Source organism: Hemicordylus capensis, chromosome 4 (genome assembly GCF_027244095.1).
Source record: "Hemicordylus capensis ecotype Gifberg chromosome 4, rHemCap1.1.pri, whole genome shotgun sequence".
Taxonomy (NCBI): Eukaryota; Metazoa; Chordata; class Lepidosauria; order Squamata; family Cordylidae; genus Hemicordylus; species Hemicordylus capensis.
In genome coordinates, this window is record NC_069660.1 from 284695969 (window position 1) to 284723943 (window position 27975).

At 43.8% G+C, this 27975-nt stretch overlaps 1 protein-coding gene and 1 long non-coding RNA gene across 5 annotated transcripts in view; one reads left to right on the top strand and one right to left on the bottom strand.

Moving 5' to 3' along the window:
- Positions 1-3688, top strand: part of CPQ (carboxypeptidase Q) — a 294849-nt gene extending 291161 nt beyond the window's left edge. For all 3 annotated transcript variants that reach the window (XM_053247904.1, XM_053247903.1, XM_053247905.1), the window contains one exon: positions 2213-3688. In XM_053247904.1, the coding sequence (XP_053103879.1) occupies positions 2213-2299 (87 nt within the window). In that variant the 3' untranslated portion in view covers positions 2300-3688. The remainder of the gene's footprint in view (positions 1-2212) is intronic.
- LOC128323936 (uncharacterized) lies at positions 1591-26440 on the bottom strand. 2 transcript variants are annotated; one of them, XR_008306533.1, is made up of 3 exons: positions 26330-26440; positions 5679-5856; positions 1591-2278 (listed from the first exon to the last, which is right to left on the bottom strand). It is a non-coding gene; the product is annotated as an uncharacterized LOC128323936 (long non-coding RNA). The 2 variants fall into 2 exon arrangements; XR_008306534.1 differs by lacking the exon at positions 26330-26440 and adding an exon at positions 6023-6089.
- Between the last annotated feature and the right edge of the window lie 1535 nt (positions 26441-27975).

The following is a 27975-nucleotide window of genomic DNA, read 5'->3' on the forward strand; positions in this document are numbered from 1 at the left end:
TCAGGATGTGCTTGAACATGTATTTCCTGCAGAGTTCTGTAGGAAAGCCTCTGCATACCAAGTTTTTCTTTTGCAGTTTATGTTGCAATTTCTTCTGTGGAATATTTTAAGTTTATCTTTACACTCTTGGGGAGAGCAGCTTAATGAACAATGTACACAGGCAACATCATGCTGTATTATCTCTGCCAGGCTTCAATTGAAATGACTGGTTTACAAAACAATTATTTGCATATTAATAATCATTTATGTAGGGCTTTTAATTGGCAAGATTCATCCTCACAATAGTCCTGTGAGATAGAAGACTGTTACTCTAATTCTGCAGAGGTGAAAAGAGCCAGCATGGTGTAGTGGTTAGAGTGGTGGACTAGGACCAGGGAGACCCGAGTTCAAATCCCCCATTCAGCCATGACACTTGCTGGGTGACTCTGGGCCAGTCACCTCTCTCTCTCAGCCTAACCGACTTCACAGGGTTGTTGTGGAGAGAAGCTTAAATATGCAGTACACTGCTCTGGGCTCCTTGGAGGAAGAGCGGGGTATAAAATGTTATTATTATTAATGATGATGATGATGATGATATATAAAGCTGAGGAAAATATTGGCCCTCATGCTGCACAGCAGCAGTAGGTGGACAGAAAAAGGGCTGTATAGTCGCCAGCTAACTGAGCAAAGAGACATCTTTTTAAAGTGGTGATTCTCTTTATTGAGCACGGGGAGAGCAACTGGCCCTATCCATCCCCAGCACAGCATCCCTCCAGTGACTGTTGCTGATGTCTATGTTAAGTTGCTTTTTTAGATTGTGAGCCCTTTGGGGACAGGAAGCCATTTCAGCTACTTTATGGTACAATCACATTTGGAGTATTGCTCCCCTGCAACTGGTATTTAGAGGCATCTTGCCTCTGAGGCTGGAGGTGGCCTATAGCCACCAGACTAGTAGCCATTGATAGACCTGTCCTCCGTGAATTTGTCTAAGCCCCTTTTAAAGCCATCCAAGCTAGTGGCCATCACCACATCCCGTGGCAGGGAATAGGTGCTATGTGGAAAAGTACTTCCTTTTGTTGCTCATAACTCCCATAATCTCCAGCCAAAAGCCGTCACAGCTGAAGATGATGAGAGTTGCAGTCAACAATATCTGGGACTCTCTGTTAAAAGGAACACTGGTAACATCTTGTCATGCTGCCCCCACGCGTGACGGCCTGGTCTCAACCAGCCCCGTTATCTTAAGCGTCACTGCTGCCACCAAACAGACTCCCCCCACTCCCGGCTGGGTCTACTAAAACAGTCTTCCAAACCTCTGTCTCATTCAAAGTTAGGTAGGGTGGAATGGCTTCTAAGTGTGGGCTACTGTAGACTCTGTAGCGGCTCCGATGCTGTTCTGAATGAGCAGCTGAGCAAGCAGTGCTACTGCCATCTTCCCCAGTGTCATGAAGCAGTGGGGGCAGTGGTAGCACGGCTTACATAACCGCTCACTCCTCAGAGCAGTGTTAGGCCTTCTTAGGAGTCCACCGCAGTCCCAGGGCTCAACATTACAGGGATGTAGCACTGTGCATCATGTCAGGCACCATAGTTTGTAATGTGAGAATAGGCCTCACGACTGCCATTTAAGGTCAAACAGATTATACATTCACAAGTCATTCTCACCTTGCATAATGCAAACATAAATGATTTTGGATCACCACAGGGCCATAACCAGTCTTCCAAATTCCACAGACTAAAGCCTTATACCATGCAGCCTTGCTGTGGATTGCTGCCTTTTGTCCAATATAGCTATTGCAATAACTAGTAATGATCATTTATCACAGATGATGGCAAATGTTTGTGCTTTATTGGAATCCTTTTTTGTAGAGGTTCTTCTCAGCAGTTTAAAGAAAGGCCTTGGGCTGGACTGGCGCATGTGATATGAGTAGATTTATTCCATTGTATAAGATCTGCCAACACTTGAGACTTGGCTCAGACTGCCTTGTAACACCTGGCAGTTAGAATTATATGTCATTAATAATTACTCCTCTTGGGTATCTTTCAAACTTGGAAGTGCCAGCAGGATACAATTTGCAGTATTGTCACCACAATGTGAAATCACTAAAATCAAATGCTTTTCGTGTTTCCTATCTCTGCATGGAAAAGAGGCAGGACACTGGTGGGTTTCACTAGAGCTCTTGACAATGACTTCAAAGTGGAAGAGCTGAATAAATATTTATTTTATGTTCTCTATTAGGTGTCAATGAAAGTTTACTTCATCTCTGCTGCTAGTCTTCCAGACTTCATCAGAATGCTGCTAAATCTGTTTGACATGATGGATTAAATAAGACATCAGTACTTGACAAACTTTGCAAAGGGAGCTTCAAATACACAGCAACATGCTCACCCCTGGATATTACAACCTGAGCACTGTTTATTGACACCTAAGGGAAGAATCCTTTCCATAAACAGGAATAAAGTTTTGAATCTATCACTGCTGTTTTCTCAACCAAACCTTTCAAAGAGTTTTCTTAGACTGCATTTAGAAGACTATTCACCATGTGAAAGCACTGGCTGATATACAGAGTATGAAAACACCAGTACAGCAAGAGCAGCAGGTTAATAGCACTTTCCATCTAATTGCACTGGTGCACCAGGTAATTTTTGACTACCTTCTCTTCCCCAGGAAGCCCCCTGTGCTGCTTGAAAATATGTCCCTGAGGTATGTGCAGCTCTTAGGGACATATGTTCAGGTGGCACAGAGGGCTTCCTGGGGAAGCAAACATAGTATAAAATCACCCCTTTCCCAGTGCCCCAGCTGGGAAGAAATGTTAGCCACTCCTCTTGCTGCACTGATGGTTCCATACTCTGTATGTCAGCCATGTTGTAGGATGCAAGAACCACATGTGGAGCCAGATGTCTGCAGATCCTGGTTTAATCTCTTGTACATTATGCATGTATAATGAATGTGTAATCTCACACACACAAAAATGCATGCAGCATATCTGCACAGCAATATGTATGGAAATGCACTCCACAGTCCATACCATGTAGTCAGAAGGGGCTGTAATAGACACCCAGGTGCACACCCAGAGATGGTGCAAACACTGTAGCACCTGAGACAGAAAAATCAAATAGCATCAACATGGTGGTAAAAATCTGCTGTAGTGGGCAGCCAGCACTGATAGAGTTAAAGGGGAGGAGCAGTTGACCTTGATTGACAGACTGGAGACCTTAGGTCATGACCCAATTAGTTGTTAACCAGGTGGGTGGGACTAGAGGGCTCCAGAAGGGCTTCTGGAAGAAGAAGGGATGCCCAGGTGAGGAAGGAGCAATGGACTCTTGCCAAGTCGTCGCAGGGTGAGTTCTGCAAGTTCCTGGTCCAGGGATTGCAGGGAGTTGGTCTCACCTAGTTTCTGGTGAGGTCCAAGGGAAGGGAGCCAAGGCTTATGGCTTCAGAAGGTTAGACTTAGGTGAAAGTGTTTTTAGTAAGACTTGCATTAGAAGATATTTTCTTGTGTGTGTATTGCTTTGTATTCCCAAGAATCTGCTTTTGCAATTACCTATCTTCAACTTCAGTTTAGTAATGATCAAGTTAAGCATCACCTGAGAGCATCTGGGTGTTTTGAATAATCTTGTAACCACTAAGCTAATATTTGCAACAGCTACATGTGAAATCCTGAACTGGCTTATTCTTTTTTATATATAATAAAGCAATAATTGCTTGCTTTGTTTTGCACGCCCTCTCCGAGTGTTTGACTGACTCTGGGAAAGTGGGAGGGGAAGCCTCTAGTCCACATGCCCCCAAACAGTCGGGTACAGCTCCACTTAAGCATATATACGTGAAACCATGTTTTTATATTTGCTTGCTAGAAAAGTAAAGAGGAGATGGGAAATGTTAGCTTTTCTATTCCCGTCAGAGGAACTTTGTTAACCAAGGAGCGCTTGGTGGCAGCAATACAATCTACCAGATTCTTCTTTTCTTTTTAATAAAGTTTAAACCCATTCAGCTTGCCAGGTAACAGGGAGGGGTGACTCAGTGATCATTCCTCTCACATGAGCTAGCTGGGTGCTAGCTTCCTTCTAAGGTGTGCACATGAGCATGTGTGCACAGGACTCCAGACCCCACGCAGCTGTTTACAGCAGGTGCTCACTGTGCTGCTGCTGGAGCTGCTTTTTCCTTTTCCCTGCCCTACCAAGCCATGCTGCATCGTGCCGATCCTTCCTTTTAAGTTTCCAGTTGCACAGCATAGGATGTCATGCAAGTGGAGGGGGAAAGCTGAACTGAACTTTATCCCCCCCATCTGCCCCAAGTCACATCTTCCTTTCCCCCCACCATTGTGCTGAGAAGAGCCAAGCTGCTCTTTCCTTTCCCCTCTAGAAGCAGCAACCCTGTCCCTGCGTGCTCCTTGGACTGGGCTTTCTCTCTTCTGGCGTGGTCTCCAGACTTCCCTCCCTGTCACCCAGGCCCTGGCTGCTTGGGTGGTTAAGGTGCCTTCCCCATAGAAGAAGTGAATGGAATGAGTGGAGGATAAGGTGGTGTGGGGGAGGGGTTCTCCTTGTTTTGGACATGGTGTTGTTTGAGTGTTGAAGCCGAGCTCTTAAAATTCCATAATGACAAATTTTATTGTGACTGAGCTTTTCTGAAAGTAGCGTCTTCTTGATATGATGATTGCTTTTGAGCTATATGTTAGGCTTGTGCTTGCTGTACTCTATTCTCTTCTTTGCCATTTATCAAAATTTGATAATTCTTGGGGAATAGTGCTAGATTCCCTCCGTAGACAAGATCTAGAATAACTGGATCACATTCAGAACACAAGCCTTCAGTTAAAATTAACTAGGAAATATTTATAGCTGTTTTTGTTACTTAAACACGAGTCTTTAATAGAGTCTTTTTTTCTTTTTCAGAAAATATATTTTTATTTTTCAGAAAAATTCTGAACATCATATTTTTACTATTATTCAGATCATTGAGTGTTAAAACTCTGCTGAGAACAATAATAGTTAATATGATATTCAGAATTTGTCTGAAAAAGAAAAAAGACTATTAAAGACTCACATTTAGGTAACAAAAACAGCTATAAATCTATTTCCTAGTTAATTAATTGAAGGTTTTTGTTCTGTATGTGATCCAGTGATTCCAGATCTTAGTCTACTGAGGGAATCTAGCACTATTCCCCGAGAAATATCAAATTTTGATAAGTGGCAGAGAAGAGGAGAGAGTACAGCAAGTAGGAGCCTAATGCATAGGTCAAAGCCAATCACTATACCAAGAAGACACTACTTTTAGAAAAGCCCAGACAGAATAAATTTTGTCTTTATGGAATTTTAAGAGCTCAGCTTCAAACCAAAAGCTAGAATACTTAGTTTGGCACTATAAAGCTATAAATCCCAATTTTATAAATAGAATAAATAATATTTTATATTTTATATTATAATTTTATAAACAGAATTGTAAAATATACTTCTTTCCTTCAACATTTGTGTGTGTGTGTGTGTGTTGTATCTATATTGGCACATAATAATGCATATGTGCGCACACGATACTGCTGCCCAGAACCAACTTCATCCTGCTCATTGATGAAAAAAATTAGAGGAAACACTGTCTGGGTCAATTCCTTACATCTGCCTTGGAATTTTCTTAAATTAAAGGCAGTATACAAATCTGACAATAAATAAATATAAGTTTAAAATAGTGTATAAAAATAATTGATGAATAGTACCTTCAAATGTGTACCTGAAGCAGGTTGTCTTGTCCTGGCTAACACCTCAACAGACTTGTGAATTCAGTCTGAGCAGACGGTTCCCAATATGAGAAAGGAATCCATGCACAAAAGCAGCTTCCAACCATGTATCTTCTTTGCTGGTCTGGAGGGTAGAATCCAGCTAGATTTTAGAATACTAAAAAAAAAAAATTAAAAATTGTCACTACATCACAATCACATTCTTGTTAAACTGCAATATTTAAATCACAGATAAGAGGGTGGTTGAGATAACTCCCCCTCCCCATGACTATAAAAAGTAAAAATAAGTGTACTGGAAAAGGGAGAGGGACACGCATACGCACATTCTTAATTGTGTGGCTAGAACTGGTTTGGATGTATGAGCCGAACTGGCCCAAAGTGTGTTATTGTAGTAGCCCAACCTGGATGTTTTTGTGGAATGGATTACAGTATGAGGTCATTCTTAAACCAGATAGGTGCAGTTGGTGAACCAGTCAAAACTGGGGAATTTTAAGCATGTTTTCATAGCTTGAGTTCCATATTCTTCCTTTCATGGGGAAAAACATAATCTTCCTCTAAACTGAACTGTGTGATGTAATCTAAAATACAAGATAAGTGTCTCTTAAATTATGCTTTCTTTAAGTATGAGAATTGCATAACTAATATGTCATTGCAAGATAAGCATCAGTCAAATTTATTGCCAAGTTTGGTTTAAGATCCAAAAAGCAGATTTTTTTAAAAACTCAGCTTTTAATATATGCTTGCTATGTTTCATTTTTCAGCCTATCAATGTTTTAATAGGAAAAATGCAAAACAAACCAGGGAAGAAGGCTGTTTTCATCTTTAAAATAAAATGAATCACATTAAAAAAGAATGGTCCTTGAAAATGGTCATTCAGAGTGCAGGAAATTGTTCAAAATATTGTCCATAATCCCTTTTCAAAATGTCTTTATTGGTATTTCCATTTTTAAAAAAATGAAATACAAAGAGACTACAACAAACACAAAGAGGCAATAACCTGAACAGACCTGAGCAGTTAAAAAAAACACACACAAAAGAAGCTATGTTCATCCATTGATGGAATCTCTCATCAATTTGCTATTCTAGCATAATAAGGCCACTCACATGACTGTTATGTGTGGGGCTGGAGAAGACTGGGGGAAGCAGGAGCACACTTACCTTCCCCCCACATGACCTCCTTTCCCTCTTCAACATGCCACTTATGTGCTCACACGACTGCCGCTGCAGTGAGAAGCAGTGATCTGGAGGCCGAGGAAACAAATTATGGGATTCCAAGAATCCCATAATGCACAGCATGAGCACATTTGAAAATGCTAGAGGCTGGATCACTCCTTCCCCTGGCCTCTGCCATTTACATGGCGGCCAGGAGCCCGGCTGCCCACATCACCGGGCAATGAGGGAGGAGGGCACACATCCTCTAACCTGGTCTTGTGGTAGAAGAGAGCTGGTCTTGTGGCAGCAAGCATGACTTGTCCCCTTAAGCTAAGCAGGACCCACCCTGGTTGCATATGAAAGGGAGACTAGAAGTGTGAGCACTGTAAGATATTCCCCTTAGGGCATGGAGCCGCTCTGGGAAGAGCATCTAGGCTCCAGATTCCTTCCCTTGCATCTCCAAGATAGGGCTGAGAGAGAGACTCCTGCCTGCAACCTTGGAGAAGCTGCTGCCAGTCTGTGTAGACAATACTGAGCGAGATGGACCTGTGGTCTGACTCAGTATATGGCAGCTTCCTATGTCCCTATGTAACCTCACTTTTAGCCTGGGTGAAAAACCTGGGCTACCCGGCTAAGAAGCACCAGGATCAGTCCTGATCCCAGTGGTTCCCATGAGCCGCTCAACCTGGATAGGCCTGCTCTAGCCCGGGTAGAGCTGCTTGTGAGAATGACCTCAATGTATCATATGGTCAATTGTCAAGATGCATTTGATTTAAAAATGTTATTATTGTTGTTGTTATTCCAAGGACTTCAGGGTAGTATACAAGGTCCCTCCCCTCCCCTCCCCTAATGTTATTGTCACTGCAAACCTGGAAGGTAGGTTATACTGAGAGAGAACAACTGGCCCAAGGCCACCTGGTGAGCTCAGTGGCCAAGTGGGGAGCTGTATCCAGATCTCCTTGGTCCGATTCTATCACGTTAACCATGACATCACATTGGCTATTCATCTAACCTCCAATTAATCATCATAGCTCTGTTCAGAGGAGTAGTAGTAGTAAGTTTATTACAGTCCTTAGACCAGCTTAACATTTAAAATAATACATTTATAATTTACAAAATATTCAAGTTGCTAATACAAGCTCTACAAAGTTTGGATGCAACAAAACAAAACTTGGCCACATTAACAGAGGTAACAGATTTATAATCTGACAGCAAAAAATCCAAGTAAAATTGATCCATATGGCCAGGATGATTCTTTAAGAGAGGAGCAATGAATTTAATATGCTCATATTACAGTCATATTAATCATAGCTCGGTTCAGATGCTGACCAGAGGCCAATGAACATGTGGAGTAGTACTAGGCTCAACCCGACTTCTGCACTATCAGTGAAGTCTACATATATCCAAAAAGCAGGATCCCTGTCCATACTGAGAGAACCTACACATTGTACCTCGGGATGCTACCCTCTGACCGGGCACAAGCAACCCTATAAATAATGGAGATTTGCAGCAGTGTTTGCTGCTGCAATTCCACTCTCCTCCGCCCCGCCCCACACTCACTGCCTGGGTGAATTCTGCATTGTCTGAGCAAGTCTAACAACTTTCAGTTATCTGTTCTAAGTTCCCGCAGCGTGAGCTTTGATGCATGGTGATTTGGCATTGCTATTTCCCCATATTCCCACCTGCCACATACTGTATTTTGTTTTATTCTCAGCTTTTTGTTACCACAGTGCATTTCACTAACATGTTTTGCCACTCTCTGGGCCAGTTCAGACAATACTTAGTTCATCAGCCCAACCCGACATAATAAAGATGGCGACCCTTGACACCACCCATGCCTCCACATCTTTTCCAACTGGGAAAACATTTTATCCCATTCTTAAATAATGGATTGCATCCAAACCTTATGTGAGGAAGCTTACAGAAGGAGTTTTCCCACCCTTTCCTAAACAAGAGAGTACACAAAACTAACTCTAACAGAGTTAGAGGGTCCTTCAGAATGGGGAAGAATGTGTTGTGATGGCCTGTGGTGAGAGGGAGGGAATGCCTTCTGCTCAGTCTGAGAAAAACGGTAATGGCACAAGTCTTCTTAAACAGCACAAAACACTAAATGCTTTAAATGTCACAGACAATTTTAGATTACATATATTCCCTTTAGCTTTCACGGGCTCTCAGTAATGTGCTTCGGTTTCTCTTTTAATTTACCTACATTCCTTTCAGTTTCCACACATTCCCTTCAGGTTGCAAGCATTCCCTCTATACTGTACAAACTGACAAACCTGCCTTTAAATGTTATAAGGCCCCTTTAACCCAAAAAACAACCAGTTAGGTTAGGCACACCCTCTTAAAATTACACAAACTTCTTTTAACATATGCAAATATTTCAAATTGGATAGATTCCTTTGAAATTATACAGCCCTCCTTAAATTGCATCGTCCCCTGTGAATTCTGCCTCAAATTACACAGCTTGTCTCGATTTATATTTAATTTGTCCAATTCTGCAATTTTAATCTGAAGATATGTTATAATTCAAGGCATGCTAAAATGTCCATATGCTTTGTTGATTCTTAAAACATGTTCCTATGTTCCTAAAAGCAAAAACATCTAACAGTAGAAATACACTAGACTGGAAAACCTTTATTGCCTTCAGTTTGCCAATACTGCCTTGTGTACAACATAGTCAACCATCTGAAGAACATTTTTAGGATGTTAATTCAGAGCTTCACTGCATGGGGTTGTTTTATTGTGTACTCTTGCTGCTGCCTCATTAGTTTATTAAGTGATTTAGCAATGCAACTTCTAAAGTGAAAGCTGAATCTGGCCCTCTGTCATTCCTTGACGATGAACTGATCACAGAGACAGGCCCAGCAAATTGTGTCATGTTTATACGGCGTTTGAAGACGTGACAGTCTTCCTATTTGCAGGCTGCAGTGGCTACAGAGGCCACAAAATGAATGTTGTATTTTGTCTAGATTAAAGGCTTATTGCAAAATCATACAGGCACGGTAGTGCTTATACTGGCCGCATTTGCACATAATGGGAAACAGAGTTGAAGGAGCAAGAAGTTGCCAAACCTGTACGTCCGAATGCATCAAGCCTCAGTTGCATCTGAAACGCGACTTGAGGTTTCTCTTGCAAAACTCCAGTTTGAAACCTCAGGTTGTAGTGAGTTTCACGGCTCATACCCAAGTTTTCCAGCCACCTGCTGTACGTCCGAATGCAGAACTGCAGGCTGTACTGGCTGACACCAGAGTTGAGAGAGGAAGCTCCTCCAGCTGTGATTGACTGTCAGGCCTGTCCTTCATGCCAGAAGGAAGCCCGCAGAGCCAGTTCAGACTGCAGTTTGGCTCCTGTCCATTTTGTCAGATGAGGACAGGTGAGCATGTGCAGGGGGTAGGGGCAGAGACTGGGACTGCAGGTCCATTGGACCCTCAGTTCCGTGCTGTATGTGAATGAGGCCTCCCTGTAGTTAAGGCAGACCTGTCAGAGTGCATTCCACCAGTATAAATTCTGAACTTTCTAAATGCCAACAAGAATATTGCATGGAGTCAGGTCTACCCGAAGAGAAAAATTACTCAAGTAGTCCTTTTAATTTCAGTGGGATGACTTTGAGTAATTTTCATCATCATGTCAGCCATAGAATTTTAGAGCTGGAAGGGACCTTGAAGGTCTTCTAAACCAGCCCCGTTCAGAGCAGGAAACTGCTTCAGCATCCCTGACAGATGGCCTTCTGTCTGAAAAACTCTAGAGAAGGAGAGCCCATCACTGGGTGAGGCAGACTATTCCACTATCAAACAGCTCTTGCAGTTAGGAAATGCTTCCTAAATTGGCTTCCTGGTCATTTCAACTCATTGGTTCTAGTCTTGCTATCAGGAGCTACAGAGAACAAGTCTGCTCATCCTCCTGCGTAAGGGTCCTTTAGCAGAGGCGTAACTAGGGAAAATGGCGCCCAGGGTAAGCACTGAAATTGCCCCCCCCCCCACCAGCATACATCTGACTGACACACATGTTTCAGAAAAATTTTATTTTAAAAATTAAAAAATTACAAAAAATTACAAAAATTTCAAAATGTGAAGTAGGCTTGTGTCTCAAACATCAGAATTATGAATCATGAATCAGGCCACTACACTAATGTCACTTTTTAAATGCATGATGGAGGCACCACAGAAGTACATTATTGCCCATATAAGCACCCTAAGTGGGGCAAGGCGAGTTGCAATTTGCAGGCCTATGATAATGAGTTTGTATCTAAACCAAATTACTTCAAACTTGTGTGGTCAAGAGAACTTTCTCACTACACATCATATATTACTTTCTTTTTTAATGTAAAAAAAACCCAGCAGACCAATATCTCAACAGCACACATCTTGCTTTAGAAGTGGAAAAAACAAGTCAGAAAATTAATGAATTGCTGAATGAACTCATAGGAAACAAAATATATGCAAAGGGCTGGTGCAAGGAGGCTTGGATATACTCATTCAGCACATAAGAACCTTGCAAGCCACATGTGACCTGCTGGCCCAATGCTTGTCCTTTGCCCAGCATAGATTTACTTAAGCCAAGGAATTATCTTGTGTGGGGCACACTGTTATTACTTATACAGGACCATCAATGGAGAGGGCACTTTACAAGATCATACCCTTTGGGGGAGATGTTTACTTTAGCACTTTAGTGCTAACTCACAGCAAAAGTGAAGTTGCTGTGTAAGCACCACTTGAAGTAGAACTGGAACCCAGGACTGAATTCAAACACTCCCAAGTTAATGCCAAGGGCATAAAACCAGGTTGGGGGTGGTGGGGGTGGGGGAGAAGAGGGTAGGGGAAAGGCCAGGTAGGATAAAGAGTTGTCAAGTCCTCGCCTGGCTACGAAGTGGAGTTTGGAACCAGGTAGAAAGCACAAGTGCTGAGGAAGAGGAGTCGGGGAGGATGAGTTTGGGGAGCGGTGTGTGTGTGTGTGTGTGTTTGTGTCACAAGAAGCATGAAAAACAAGATAAAGGGCGGGTGTTTCCCACAAGTGGACTGTGGAAGAAAAAGGGCTTTCAGGAGTGCAGCACTTGGGTTAAGAAATAGAAGGCGGGGAGTAAGTAACGCGGCCACCCAGAAAAGCGACCAAGCGCTGCTGAAGCCTTAGGGTCGCCTCTCTTGACTGTGGCCCCCACAGCACCTTGTTTGGGTTGGGAGGGAGGGAGGGAGGGAGGGAGGGAGGGAGAGAAGAACTCCTAGGACTGTGGGGAGAGGGGCGTGTGTGTGTGTGAGTCAGGGCTGCTTATAGGCAAGGAATGAGAAGAGGAAGAGGGGTGGACGGGGTGTGTGTCCTGCATCGCCATAGGGCCAGGTGTGTGGTGGGGGGCCACCTATCCCCCCTCAATGGACAGCACTTTCTACGCCCCTTTTCTCTCCCATCCCTCCCACTCACCGTGCATGTCTTCGGTGTCGCCCGGAGCCGCCATGACCCCCGACTGGGCTTCCGGCGCCAGCCTGACTCAGCAGCTCTCGCTACTCCCTCCTCGGTCTGCTCCGGCCGCCACAGCGGCCGCCATTTTGATCCAGCGATCCAGCCAGACTCACTCGGGCGGGGGGGAAGGGGAGGAGGAGGAGCGAGCGAGCGGAGCCTCCACAGCAGCGCCCTTGGCATGTGGTCCGCTGGGGAGGGGTCAGGTGGAGGAGCCGCCTGGGATTGCGGACAAGGAGCCGCAAAAGTTGCGGCAGCAGGAGAGGCGGTGGGTCCCGGTCTGTGAGGCGGCAGTCGGGGATGGAGGGTCGGGAGTCCCACTGCAGCTCTACTCTACAACAGCCGAGACGACTCAATGTGAGAGGAACAGTGTTGGTGGCCAAAGCCGAATCCCTCCGCTCCTTCCTCCAAATCCTTCCTCTGTTCCACGTGGTCACGTAGGCATGTGCGCTCTTTGCAGGAGTGCAAGTGCGGGGGGTGGGCGGCTGTCCGGCCGCCTTTCCTGCAAGCCAGTGGGAGCGTCCGCCAGCCACCCCCGCCACCCTCCGCCGCCCGGAATTTGGTGGATTTTTTTAAAAAAAAACAAACAATGTTTGTGGTGGAGCTTTTCTGGGGCATCGCGCTGCACCCCCTCCCAGAGTGGCGCTCGGGGCACGTGCCCCCCCTGCCCCCCTATTGTTACGCCACTGTCCTTTAGGTATTTGGAGACCGTTATCGTGGCTGCCCTTAGTCTTCTTTTCTCTCGGTGAAATATATTTGGTTAAAGGAGCTGGGTATGAAAGGGAGCTATCTGAAGGGCCATCACAATAAGCAGGAGCAGATCTGTTCTCTGCATCTTGCATGTATCTGATTGTCTCAATAAAGTCTCCACCTGTCCCCTTTATGTGCAGTGCAGGTGTTCAGTGAGGAGCATAATTTGCCGCTCTGGTGCTTACTTGCTACGTGCACTCATTGAACATGCACATTAAATTACTGAAAGGGGGAAAACAGACAGGAAAGGGGAAGGAGGGGAGGAATCCTTACATGTATATAGATCACCTGTAAATTTCTTCAGATGGTCTCAGCCTCATACAACTATACCAACCCTGAGTGAACACAAGTAGTAAGATCTTCCATCATGGATGAATGTCATGGAATAAGCAGAAGGGACATTTTCTGCCTTTTATTCGCCCAAACTTACACTCTAAAAACCCTCAATAATGCAAGTGTTACACATCCCCGGGGAGGCTGTCAAAACAAACTACTAGATGTCCAGAGCAGAAGCCTCAGACAGCAAATTCTTGCACCAGTCTGCCTTCCATTTCATTCTTGTGGGGCAAAGCTAGCCTTTTATAGAAATGTTAACTCCCATGGCCATATCCAAATGGCTTACATTATATATCAAATAGAAGTGGACCTCATTATTTGTGGGGCAGGGGCGTAGCTAGGGGAGAGGAGGCCTGTGTTCGTTTCTCTCTCTGGCAGCCCCTCCAGAGTGAGGGAGATAATGAAGAAAATGGGGAGTGGTTAAGCTGGAGGGCCATCAGGAGCTGGGGGCCCAGATCCTTTGAACCTTCTTGCTCAATTCTAGCTACACCCCTGTTTTGGGGGTTCTGTTCTTGCCTATAGGCACAAATATGGAAACCGCAAATTATGAAACCTAGAGCCAATGGGAATTGGGGGGTTAAGTTCCTAACAAAAAGGGGGCCAAAAAAGCGGGGGGGGGGGAATAAGAGAAGAAAATGATAGTACCTTATTCTCCAGCTCTTCAGCAATGCCCCCCAACCCCCATGGTCAAATATTCACACAGAAATTTTTTTTTGGAAGAACCACAAACTGGCTTTCAGCTGGAAAATGGCAACCAGAAATGACATTGGAATTCATTTCTGGGTCATTTCCAGCCACTCAGTACCACAGATAGGCGAAATCTGCCTATTTTTCTATGCACAGATAATGAAACTGGTTCTCTAAGACTCAGTCGCTGATATGCGAAACCGTGGATACGGAGTCCACAGATAACGAAGGCCACCTGTATACCAAAACAAAGGACACAAGGCACTGAAGCATTTACAAGGACATAATTATCACAGACAGAAACTATTGTAAGAACAATTAAGCTTGCAGTACTTACACTTTGTCACAGTGAGGTGCAGCCATTCTGCAAGGTTCAGAATATTCTTTGAAAGAAAAACCACAGAAACGATATGCACTTGGGCACTGAAAAAAGGGAACACGTATCTTTCAAAGAACACAAAACTTGAGCGGGGGGAAGGTGAAGCAGCACCACCACAGATGTAGGGCAAGGGGCTTCACAAGTGTCCCTGCTCTTAAATAGTGAGGAACAGCACTCAGCCTCTAATGCAAGCCTGCTCAACTTCGGCCCTCCTGCAGATGTTGGCCTACAACCCCCATAACCCCTGGCTATTGGCCACTGTGGCTGGGGATTATGGGAATTGTAGTCCAAAAAGAGCTGGGGGGCCAAAGTTGAGCAGGTTTTCTCTAAAGGATTGGAAAATATAAGTGTTTAAAACATGCCAGAATGACACTGGCATGAGAAGGTTGTGTCACTCATCACCAGTGATGTCACATCCAGTACATGTCTCTGACATTCAAACACATGCCACACATAACTTGTGGTTCTAACTAATGTGTTGGGCTGGGGGGGTGGGATTACATTTCCCCTGCAACAGAATATTGCGGATAGCATTTTGGATTTTTATTTTTTAAACAAAAACATTACCTAGAGGGAAAATATTTGGATTCCACAACAAAGAAGTGGCAGTTCTGTGTGTATTGCACTAAGAACAGAACCATACAAGAATCATAAGAATCATACAAGAACAGAATTCAGGTGGCCCTTGTTATTTGTGGGGGTTCAATTCAATTCAATTCAATTCTGGCCTACAACTGCAGATAATGAAACCACAGATAATGAAACCTCAAGTAAATGGGAATTGTGAGGTTAGGTTCTGGAGCCCAGGAAAATGACTGAAAAATCACCGAAAAGACAAGGTAAACGCCAAAATAAGAATGGAGCATAGCACTGTACCTTGGCCACCTCCGCCCTCCTGCTCTCCCACTTTCCAGCTATGCCCCTCAGCTTATCCAGTAATGTGTAACCAGGACATTTCCTCACACACACCCCGCCATGGTGTGGTTAACAGCACGAAATTGTGTGCACTTAACAGCACAAAATTAAAATTAAATTTACAAAAGTGATGATAAGCATCTTACGAAGGCAACACAATGCTGCAAGATGCTCCAGAAAATGGCTCCAAGAAGCTCCACAGGAATGGCTCAAAAAGGTTCCAAAAAGCTCCAGAGAAATGGCTCCAAAAAGCCTCCAAAAGCTCCAGAGCAATGGTTCCTGAAGGCTCCCAATAACTTCTTAAGGATATCAAATGCTGCTAAATGTGGCTGTTCGAAGCACAAAAATCTCTAAACATGCAGACCAAAGCACTCCATCGTTCTCCTCTGAACTCCTCTCACAACCCATGAGCATGTGCAGCAAGATCACGACCATTTAAGGACAGAACTCCGCTGCTGAAAAATGTGGATATGCGAAGCCACATACCACAGATAACGAGTGCAGGTATATATTAGCCAACTGCAGATCCATGAAACCACAAGTGCCGAAACTGTGGATAATGAGGGCCACCTGTACTAGCACTTGTTTGCAACTGTGGCACGGACCCATCCATTTTCAAGTTAGAAACCTGAGTGTTTTCTTCTATATCCTATTATCAAACACACCTGTTTTTATTTCATTTTTAACTAAAAAATAAATTAGTGTCATTGAGGTCTTTTTGCAGAGTTCTAAATTAATGCTGAAAAGTTTGAAGTGGTGTGTAATGGTTTTTATTTTTTATGTTTTGATAGCTTGCAATACAATCTGCAAAAATCATCAGTTACTTGCCTTTGCACATGACAAGTCCCAGCTCTAGATTTGATAAATAGTTTTAATTGTATCCTGTCACTAAACGGAACCCCATCAGAACCTGGCGCCAGGAAATTGTACGTATTTGCACTTGGAGATGAAACTCAAGCTACACCTTTAAAATGAACCATCACCCTCTGTGATTGTTTTTTCAAATGTGTTTGCAGGAGTCACTCACATACGCAACTGTAGGAAAGTAGGTATCAACATACTTATCACCCAGAGGTGAGCTTTCACACTCTTCAATTTTAAACCAGTGGATTAAATCGTACACTGATTTATTTCAAAGAAAACGACTGCACAGCATTTCTGATAAAGAAAGATACTGGGTTGTCTAGTAAGGTGCCATTCCACAAACAGAATAATTTCTGTTCACACAAGGAAAAGGAGCATAACAACATCTGTGCTGAATCAGGCCCAAGCCTGCCACCACCACCATCATCATCATCATCATCATCACCACCACCACCTTGATTTGTTAGCCATCCCAAATCTGGGTGGCTTGCAACACATTATAAGATAAAAACACACAATACATTAAATCATAACAGACCAAGATCCGGGGTCAGGGAGGTGAGAAAATACAAAATATAATACAAAACCATTTTAAAAACATTTTTAAAAATCAGTTAAAATCAGATCAGTTAAAAAAAATTAAATTAAAAGCCAGGGTGAACAAAAAGGTCTTCACCTTGCACCTAAAAGAACAAGATATGAAGCCAGGCAAAGCTTACTGGGGAGGCTATTCCATAAATGGGGTGCAACCACCAAAAAGGCCCTCTCCCTAGTAGCCACCCGCCTTGCCTCATTTGGCAAGTGCACTCAGAGGAAGGCCTCCGAAGAAGATCCAGATTGTGACATATAGGGCAAGGCATTTTCTCAAATAACCTAGTCCCAAGCCATTTAGGGCTTTAAAGGCTAACACTAGCATTTTGAATTGGACCCCGGAAACGGACTGGGAGCCAGTGCAGCTGATAATCTAGTCCAACATCCTGTTTCCTACAGTGGCCCACCAGATGCCTCTGGGAAGCCCACAAGCAGGAGATGAAGGCACACCTGCTCTCCTGACTCTAAACCTGGAGGTAGTCTATTGTCCTCCATAAGACCCATCCTCCATTTCCACTTACCCACTCTTTCCTCTGCCACCTCCTACACTACCCAAAAATTTGCTCTTGATGGTTGGGGAGACCCTCCAGAACACAGAGGCATCTGGCTGAAGCAAGAAAGCAGGGTTAGCAAGAATTGCCCCCCTTGCACGAATGGAAATGTTCCCATTCATAGCATGACATATTAGGATAATACCAACTTTCTACATCAACCAGAACCTCATCATGCTTCAGAACACTTGCAGAGCTTCTAGGTGAGTAAATTGCTCACTTCAAGGTCAGAGGCAGCCACACATGGACAATAGTGAACAGCAGACCTTAGGAAACCTGAAGGGAGCATGCAATGCAGTCATTCCCAAACTGTGTCTCAAGAGAAATGCTAATAGTCTGTGATGCTATGCTTTTAATCTTTGATTGTATCAGCTTTTGTTCCATATTCTTTCTGTTCTGTATTGTTGTAAACCACCTCATGCATATTTGAAAAGTGGGGCTATAAATATCTTAAATAAATATTTCATGTCATTTCATCTTAAAGGTGTTTAGAGAATCATCTCATCCCATATGAGTCTGCCTGTACCTTGAGATCTTTGGGGAGGCTCTCTTGCAGTCCCACTGCCTTTGGAGGTTGATCAGTGCTCAAATGTACAGTAAGAGACTCTTCTCTGTTGTGGCACCCACCCTGTGGAACTCCCTTCCACTGGATTTCAGATTGGTTCTGTTTTTTAGAGCCAATAGAAGAAATTCATTTTTCGGCAGGCCCTATTTTGCAGGTGAAAGGGTGATCTGTTTTATCTGCTCTTTCTCCATTATGATTGCTATTGATTGCTATTTTGAGTTCTTTTTATTGTAAAAAGAATTATATCATTCTTGTAACAATTATAATTATTGTACACTGTTTGTTGTGAACCACTTTGAATATGTTTTGGGAAAGTGGGTCATACATTTTTAAAATAAATATGTGTTTGTTTATTAAATGTATGTACTGCCTTTCCAAATAAATGCTCAAAATGATTTTTAGGACCCCAAAGTAACCATTTGCAGAAGAGGCTGTCCTGCTGCATCTCTTTATGATTCACTACCCCAATCAATTAGTTAAAAACAATATACCCACCCAGAACACTGACTCATGCAGAAACACAGGGGGTTAACATCTCTGAATGCAGATAAATCTAAGCACACTCTAAAAGTCAGCCTTGCTGTGGGTGTCAAGTGCACCCTCAGAGTTCATTCGGAAAATAGTGTATTTCAGCTATAAGGAAACATTGGTGCTGCCTAAATAGATTCAGGTTTTTAGATCACATTGAATATATATGCTGGGTAGCATCCACAGTGATGCTCATGGCAGAAGTCTGAGCTGTGCTGCTGCTGCTTTGTAACCTTGCACAAATGTGCATGGAAGATTTAGCACTAGGAATAATTCACTCAGCATCTTTGTCCTCTCTTCCACGACCTTCCCCTATGTAACGTGTTGAGCAATGTCTTCTACTAGCACAAGAACAACTCTGTAATTGAGTTAACTTTTCCCATATAACACCCTTGAACAAGAACAAAAAATGTCCTTCCACATGCATTACTACTAACTGAGTTAGCATTACTACAAACTGAGCAAAGAGATACCTTTCAAAGTGATGGTGCTTATATTTAGCAGGGGGAGAGCAACTGGCCCTATCTAACCCCAGTATAGCATGCCTCCGGTGGTGGTTGCTGGTATCTGCCTTATATTTCTTTTTAGATTGTGAGCCCTTTGGTGACAGGGGTCGATCTTATTTATGTATTTGGTTTTTTCTGTGTAAAGTTAACCACTTTGAGAACTTTGGTTGAAGACCTGTATATAAATATTTGTTGTAGTAGTGCAGTAGTAGCAGAAGAACATCTCGGGATGCTACCCTCTGACTGGGCACAAGCAACTTAAGTGGTCCTCTTTGGATGGCAATATTCGTATGGGTGCCAGTGAAGCAATGCATAGCCCAAGAGAAGCTCCCCAGGATGAACTGTAGTCATGCAGGAGATTTTGGAAAACAACTCTTGGACTCCAGAGTCCAGCTACTTCAAGTGATAGCAATGCCTTGGGTCACCTTTGCACACTACACAGGCACTGGAGTGCCTGTGTATTAGGGGTGCAGAGGTAAAACAGCATTCTATCATGTTCTTTCAGTCAACACCCCCACCCCAATTTCTGTGGCTTCTCAAAGCTTTCTGTTTGCACTGTTTTTTGTACTAGAAGGGGAATTGAGAATCGCCTGCTCAACAAGTATGTCGGGCCTTTTAGCAAATCCATGAAAAAAAATGGCTAAGTTATGAGGAGTAAAATTTGAAAAGCAGACACAAAACCTCAAAACCACAGTTGGGTCTTTATAATGGGATTTTCTGCATTCAGACAGGGAAGTACAGACTGACTCAATGTATTTGGGAAAGATCTCTTTCCCAAATAAATTGGTCTGTCTTCCATACAACATGCTTTCATGGGCTCATTTTTTTTATTTTTATTTTTTTGGAGCTGAGTTGGAGCTGCCGGACCCATAATTACCCTGTAAACCAAAAAACTTCTTCCTCCTCTTCCTCCTCTTCCTCTTCCTCCTCCTCCTCTCTCCCTCCTCTTGTCTTTAATAGAATATATGTTAAAGGACAACCATCCGATACAGCCTAAGAACAGTCCTCAAAAGCTACTAAGATTATTTCTAATATTGCAGTGAAAACTGTAAATGAAATGCAGAAGATCCAGTACCAGAGGGTTTCCAGTCACCTGGAAGGATCTGATTTCAAGATCATATTCAAAACAGTGCTGGAGCTGCTACTTAAAACTCCTGCAAGCAATCGCCTTGCTGATTATTTGTCATGTATAATTACAACATATGTATCTCTGAATACCTTAGCTGTTTCCTGATTGAGACTGCACTAACATTATCTTTTTATTGGTTCTCATGATTATAAACACCAGGGTATTCCTGCTGAAGTGGCATAGAACTAGGATTAGGCTTGATAGCTGCATCTGCCTGAGGTGTTTGTGAGCTGTACTTATAACAAACATGGGACTATCATGAAAGCCAACAGATATGTTACCTCTGAGGTCAATGAGAATCAATCCAGATGGGACACAAAATGCATCTTTTTTGACTTCTGTTTGTTTGTAGGTTTCCCCCATTAAAATAGGAGCACAGGGAAGAAAAGGGTTGGGGCTGCAGCATGCAACAAGGGGCATTTAACCCTTTCCTCACACACTGCAGTCCTGATTAATATAGAGGAGAACCTCAAAATCTGCAATTTTGTGTATCCACGGTTGGCATACATGAAAAAAAATGGTCCAAAAAGGGCTAATTCCATATATCAACAGTCTGTTTTCCCACTTGATCCACAAAGAAAACATAGGAACATAGGAAGCTGCCATATACTGAGTCAGACCATAGGTCCATCTAGCTCAGTATTGTCTACACAGACTGGCAGCGGCTTCTCCAAGGTTGCAGGCAGGAATCTCAACCCTATCTTGGAGAAGCCAGGGAGGGAACTTGGAACCTAGATGCTCTTCCCAGAGCGGCTCCATCCCCTGAGGGGAATATCTTACAGGGCTCACACTTCCAGTCTCCCATTCATATGCAGCCAGGATGGACCCTGCTTAGCTAAGGGGACAAGTCATGCTTGCTACTACAAGATAGACCCAAAACTTAAAATATAAACTTATAAATGTATCAATATTTTTATCAAGCCCAAGGAAAGTAATCACAGCACTTGCATACAGACAGCATGCTTTGTTTTATTTAAGATACTACCATCCAGTGGTGATGCTAGTGAATGGTGACCAAACTCCACAGGACACCACATGAGCCCCATGTGGAAAATGATGACCCTGGTTGTTGGTATACACAGGGCCAGTTCAGATGAACACTGACCAGACACACTATGGGGACAGAGAAGCACCCATAGTGTGCCCGCCCTGACATCATTGCAAGAAGCCCTAAAGCACTGTTAGGGCATCCTTGCATGAGAGAGGCGTTCATCCAAATTGCCCCCATACGCATGCTCCTGCTTAAACTGGGTTTTGGAGTGCGTGTAGAGGGGCAATTGAGATGAATGCCCCTCTCATGAAATTAAAAGATTCTTCATTCATTCATTCATTCATTCATTCATTAAGAGATTTAATATACCGCCCAGTCATCAGACTCAAGGTAGTGTACAAAACAAGAATAGCATCCGAGATTTTTTGATTTTTTACAAAACCTTAAAAGGCAAATGCCTGGCGGAAAAGAAATGTCTTCAATAAGGTTTTAAAGGTTGAAAGGGAGGAGGCAGACCAAATCTGGGGAGGGGGAGGGAAGAGTCAGTGCATTTGGACATCCTACAGTGATGTTAGGATGGGCATACTCTGAGTTCGAGAACTTAAATTAACCCTCCCCACATGCCACAATCCCAATCATTATTGGGTTCCCCATGTTTCATATTTTAATGGGGCGAAATATCCAAATGGAAGTCAAAAGACGTGTCTAGCGCAAGTGGTGAGTCTCTTACCCATGCTTGGATGCTATGTATGTTACACTACATCCAGTTTCCAGAGGAGCTCTGTCAGTCTGCTGCAGCAAAAATAAGCATCTTGTAAGACCTTAAATCATGTGCATTTGTTGCATAAGCTTTTGAGGAAGTGACCTCTGTTCTGTGAAAGTTTGTACCACAATAAATCCACTAGTCCATGAGGCATCGCAGAACTCTTCTTTGTTATTTAAATCAAGTGATCATGGGGGATGAGTAGAACACATGAGATGTTACCATGCCAGTGTCAAGATGTGTCGCTTTGGCATGGTAAGGTTGCATGTGATCTGCCCATCCCACATGATAACTAGATTGAGATGTTATCGCAGTAGCATGTGATTCTAGCCCAGGGAAACAGTTAACTTGCCACAGCGGAAATATATAGATTCGCTGTCAGCTTTGCAAATGCATCAGAACAAGAATAGGAGGTCATGGTGGGCAGTCCTGTGTTGTGCTGTTAAATCCAAACTCTTGGCCACTATCACTGAAAGCTTGTTTCACAGCTTTGGGACTTGTATTGTTTCCAAAGCCATGATGATCCTCTTGTTCAAAGAGAGCATTGCTGGCAATGGCTGTCTGGATTCCATGGGAAAGTATTTGGCCAATCATATGCTGACATGTTTATCTTGCTAGCTGTCAGGATGAGTAAGTATGCAAGCTGAATACTATCATTCAGCTTGGATGGAGAAATAGCTACCACTCGCGAAATCTGACAGAATAAATATGTTTTCAAACAAAATCTGTCAGATTCCTACTAATCTTTTCATTCAGATCCTATTATGATTGATCTTAAATGGGGTCATGCTGATAGGTAACTTAAAACTCTGTCATTTTACATTCCTTCAATGACTGCAAACAGCATTAGGAAACAGTTATTGCCTCTTGATCAATCTTTGAATTTCCCCCCTTTTTTTTTCTTTTTTCTTTCTTTTTTTTTTTTGCAGTTGCCTGTGCATGTATGTGGCTTTTAATATCTAATTACACAGATGCATGCCACAGACAACTTATTGTTGGGCCCTTAATACTAATCCAATAGAAATCAGCATAACTGCTTCAAGGCAATAGTAGCATCTGTCTCCCCCCCACACACTGCCTGACTACCTATCAATTCATGAGTAGATTCAAAACCAAGTGTGAAAAATAGCAAACACATTCCAGTTCATTCCTTCTGGCACAAATATTATATCCTATGCGAAAGAATTTGGAGTTCAGAGCTGCCTAGAACAACACACCATTTCCTGCTTGACCTAAGCTGGATTCACCCAAGGCAGATGCTGATAACATACTGATGTGCTTTCCCATGATCAAGACCACAGCTTGTCTCTCCCACTCAACCCACATACACACTTCCATCCACACTAATGTCAACGCATCTCATCCACATCAGAACACATCTAACTTTGGCTCACTTCCCTTTTGGTGTTTACATAAGGTGTGGGCGGGGGTGGGGGAGAGTGGATTGAAGTTCTTCCAGTCTTTCAGGGTTTTCCCCCCTTTCATTTGCTTGAGCGTTGGCATCTTGTTTATGCAGCAGAGGCCTGTGAAGCGATGGGAGGAAGAAGATCGGGAGGGGATTGCAGAAGAAGAACACTGGAAATGACAGGCAAAATGTAGGCAGATATATGCAAGGCAGGCCACCTAATGGCACAGCGGGGAAGTAACTTGCCTAGGGGAACAACAGGCTATCAGTTTGAATCCCCACTGGTATGTTTTCCAGACTAGGGATACACCTATATCAGGCAGCAGCAATATAGGAAGATATATAGGAGCTCACACTGTGCGGGAGGAGGCCATGGTAAACCTCTCCCGTATTCTACCAAGAAAACCACATGGCTCTGTGGTCTCCAGGACTCAACATTGACTCGATGGCACAATCTTTCTACATGCAAGGCACCGAGTTGCCCACAGGACTGGTCACCTTCAGCTGATATAGGGAGGATATGAATTCAGTCGGCATTGTTAAAACTTCAGTCAGCATTGTTAGTCAAGAAAAATTTAGTACGATTAGTAAATCTCCATCACAATTTCCAAAGTCTCCCATTAGTGGCAACACAAGTTTCTGCCCCAGTGCAAATTACAGCCACAAGAGTTGTGATCCAGTTAAGGACTGAGGTGAGGCAAAGGTTTAAAGGCCCTTCCTCTCCCTCTTCTTCTCCCCCCAGAAATTCTTCTCCCTCTCACATAAAACTAGAACCAAGGGTCATCCCATGAAATTGATTGCCAGGAAATCCAGGACCAACAAACGGAAGTACTTTTTCACACAACGCATAATCCACTTGTGGAATTCTCTGCCACAAGATGTAGTGACAGCCAACAACCTGGATGGCTTTAAGAGGGGTTTGGAAAACTCCATGGAGGAGAGGTCTATCATCGGCTACTAGTAGGAGGGCTATAGGCCACCTCCAGCCTCAAAGGCAGGATGCCTCTGAATACCAGTTGCAGGGGAGTAACAGCAGGAGAGAGGGCATGCCCTCAACTCCTGCCTGTGGCTTCCAGCAGCATCTGGTGGTCCACTGTGTGAAACAGGATGCTGGACTAGATGAGCCTTGGGCCTGATCCAGCAGGGCTGTTCTTATGTCCCCATGCTATGGTCCCAATCCAGTTCACCACTCCTCCCAAACGTCTACTATTTAGTGGGGGGAAGAACAAGAAAATAATGTCCAAATGTGTGCTTAACATAGTGTAGTTTAGCCCTGCAAACAAATTGACAATTGCAAATTCCTCCAGTAATACCTTACTTACTGACCATTGTGGCTGGACATGATGGAAGTTGTAGTCCAACAACATATGGTGACCCAAATTGAGAACCTCTCCTTTACTATATTTTGCCTAGATTAAGCATAAAAAGCAAAGCTGAAAATCATATGCCACAGACAGCATTTCAGGTTTCAACAGAGGGGCCAAAGAGATTTCACTTGGTGGAACAAGCTTGACAGCTAGATTTGGAGCCAGTGCTTAGTTATGTTTAAGATTAAATTGCAAGAAAACCAATATATTTTTAAGAATACTTGTTCTGTCTATTTTCTTTTCTTAAACCACACAGATTTTTCTCCATCTCACCCCACTTCACCTCACTTTTTAGGGAAAGGATTTGTGTCCTTGCCATGCAAATATAGTGAGGTCATTCTTGCAACCAGCGCTACCTGAGTAGGGCAGCGCTAGCCCAGGTAGGGCTGGTCGTGAGAACTGCTAGGATCAGGACCAATCCCGGAGCTCCTCCACCTGATAGCCCGGGTTTTCCACCTGGAAGATAGAAAGAGCTAGAAGGGTGTTATCTCTCCCACTCACCACCCACCACTGTTCGGTCATGTGGACACTTGAGCTACCAGAAACCCAAGCTTCCACAGAGCCAGGTGGAAGGAGCACCTGGCAGCGTGGAAGTGCCCCGCTGCATCACATTCCTCCTGCAGTGCATTGTGGGACACCACAAGACTTTCTCTTCCGGACCCCAGCTCTTCCAATTGCCACCCCGCCATTATGAGATTGTGCCACCCCGCCATCTGAGAGGAGGCAGGTAGGAGTCGTCTTCCCCCACTACCCTCCAGCCTATGAGTTTGGTCATGTGAACGACCTTAGTGTATGATTCATTCAAAAAAGAAACCCAAAGTAAGGAAAAGCCTCTAGCTGGTGCTCAAAACTGGAAGATTTGTTATAGTGTGACAAATGCACAGAACTCCCATTCCCCTTCATGTCCCCACTGTGGCAACTGTGCACATGTGTGCAGGTGTGGGGGTAAGAGGAAAAAGCTTTTTTGAGCCACTTCCATGTTAATGGTGTTGCACCAGGGGTGCAAGTGGATTGTGCCTATTGTAGATACATCCCATCCTGATGAATGTGGATAGAAATATGCAGTAGAGATCAACTGCACCTCTCTCCTCAAGCCTCCCTCATATCAACACTGCTGGTCACTTCTAAAATAAAATATGAACTGATTGAAGTAATCCATTTTGTACTACTTGTAAGGTGAAGATCCTAACTGCGCCCACAACCTGGACCAGAGGCACTCTTACCCCTGGACTTCGGGGCTGAAGTCCAGGGCCTCCACACCCCCTGGGGGCCCCCAAATCCTCTTCAGTTTGTCCTGGGTGGTGTGGTCGCCAGGCCGAGCATGATGATGCTTAATTTGCAGGAGAGGGGAGCTTCCAAAGGCCTTTAGGTCCAGGCTCCAGAATTACCTAGGTGCACCTCTGACCTGGACCTCTGTCCTCACCCTTCCCAACACAGAGCCCCTTCCCTCTGTCCCTTCTTCCCTCACACCTCTCTCCCTTTTCTCTCCCAACACCCCTTCCCATCCTCCTTACCCTGTGGCGGCAAGGACCACTAGAGCTTTCCCAAACGGGCAGCTTTACTGTGGAAGGAAATGCCTAAATTTAAGCCGTTCTGAGCACTGCCCCAAAGAGCTACTTTTTAAGGGCACATATTATGCAGAGTAAATGCAGATCATCAGGAGCAAAGCTGAATAATGCCATTGGCTCTAGGAGAGGCACCTTCTGTTGCTGTCCTGATGTTGCCGCAAATGATTCCCTCATACGAATTCGAAGCTGCATTCAGTCACCATTTGGAAAAGCTCCTGCCATGGCTTTCCATGGCACTCGCCTCCTCACTCTCCATGTCTTTTGAAAAGGCAAAAGAAAAGGGAACTGTGAGGGACAGGAAGTGTGATACAGACTTCCTGCTGCTCCATGCCTCGCCCCCTTCCTTTTCAAAAGGCAGGGAGAGCAGGGAGATTAGTGGTGTCATCAGGGCAAGCAGAATAGGAGGAGACACAGTGGTGGCTGGGGCAGGAGCAGCAGCTGAGCCCACTAACTCACCTTGGGCAGACCAGAAAAGAATCTTTCCTGCATTAAGTCAGAGTGGCAAGGATTAGACACATTCTTTCTATTGTGGGTGACATGGGGATACCTCCTCCTCCCTCTTCTCCATTGTCTCATGGTAGCTAGTCCAGTTAATGATTTGTAAGAGTGAGCACAGACAGCAATTCTCCATCACTCAAGCCACTTTCTATTTTGTGTGACATAAATACCAGGCACATATATGGCATTTCATAGACTGATGGCAGAAAACTGGCTGCCTGGGTTATGTCAGTAATCCTGAGGGCCATCAAACAGAATGGAAGAACAAGTGCAAGGACATGGAGTACTAGGTCAGGAAGGCAAACCCAAGTGATAATAGTTGTAGTTTAGTTTATTACGGTCACAGACCAGATTAAGAATGGATAACAATTAATAACATTAATAACAACATTCAAGAAAATTCAAAATTTAAAAATTACGAACTGTTCAGATTACTAAGACAGTCATTACGGAGCTTTGACACCACAAAACAAAACTTTGCCACATTATCTGAAATTATAGGTTTGAAATTTGACAGCATAATTTCCAAATAAAATTGGTCTGTATGACCAGGATAAATGGTTGAAATGGGTGCAATAAATTTGGTGTGAGCATCCCTATAAAATTGGCAATAAAGAACAACGTGGGTGATAGACTCTATATCCCCTGAGCCACAAGGGCAACAGTGCTGATCGTAAGGAAGTCATTTGAATTTACCATCAAGTACTGCCGAAGAGAGAGCGTTCAATCGCATGAAAGTCAGAAATCTCCTAAATTTTGGTACCAAAATCTGGTATAAATATTCAGCTGGTTTATAGTTAAAAATTTGAAAACCTACATATATTCCCTTGGGCAGCCATGCAGACTCCTCCTGAAAATCTATATCTCTGAGCTGTTGCTTCACAAAGCAAAGTACCTGCTCAAATCCTCGCCCAATAAGAGCTTCTTAAGACACGCCCAAGTGCTGCAATTTTAATTTCAGAGCTAATTTCCATTTGGAAATGAAATTGTCTAATAACACTAAAGGGGTAAGACCATCCGGAAAGAAGGCCAGGCTTAACCAAAATTTAATTATGTAAAACCATGCTTTCGCTTTCAGAGTGGTGACCCCTGCTTACCTACAAAGGATGGCATTTGCTGTACCCAGGGGCGGAGCCACCATCTGGCCAACGGGTTCAAAGAACCCGGGCCGCACCCAATCAGGGGCCACGCCTTGCGGCCCTGACACACACACCCCGCATCTGACATCAGACGCAGGGGTGCAAGTTTAGCTCCTGAGCGGGGGCTGCGCGGCCCCTTCA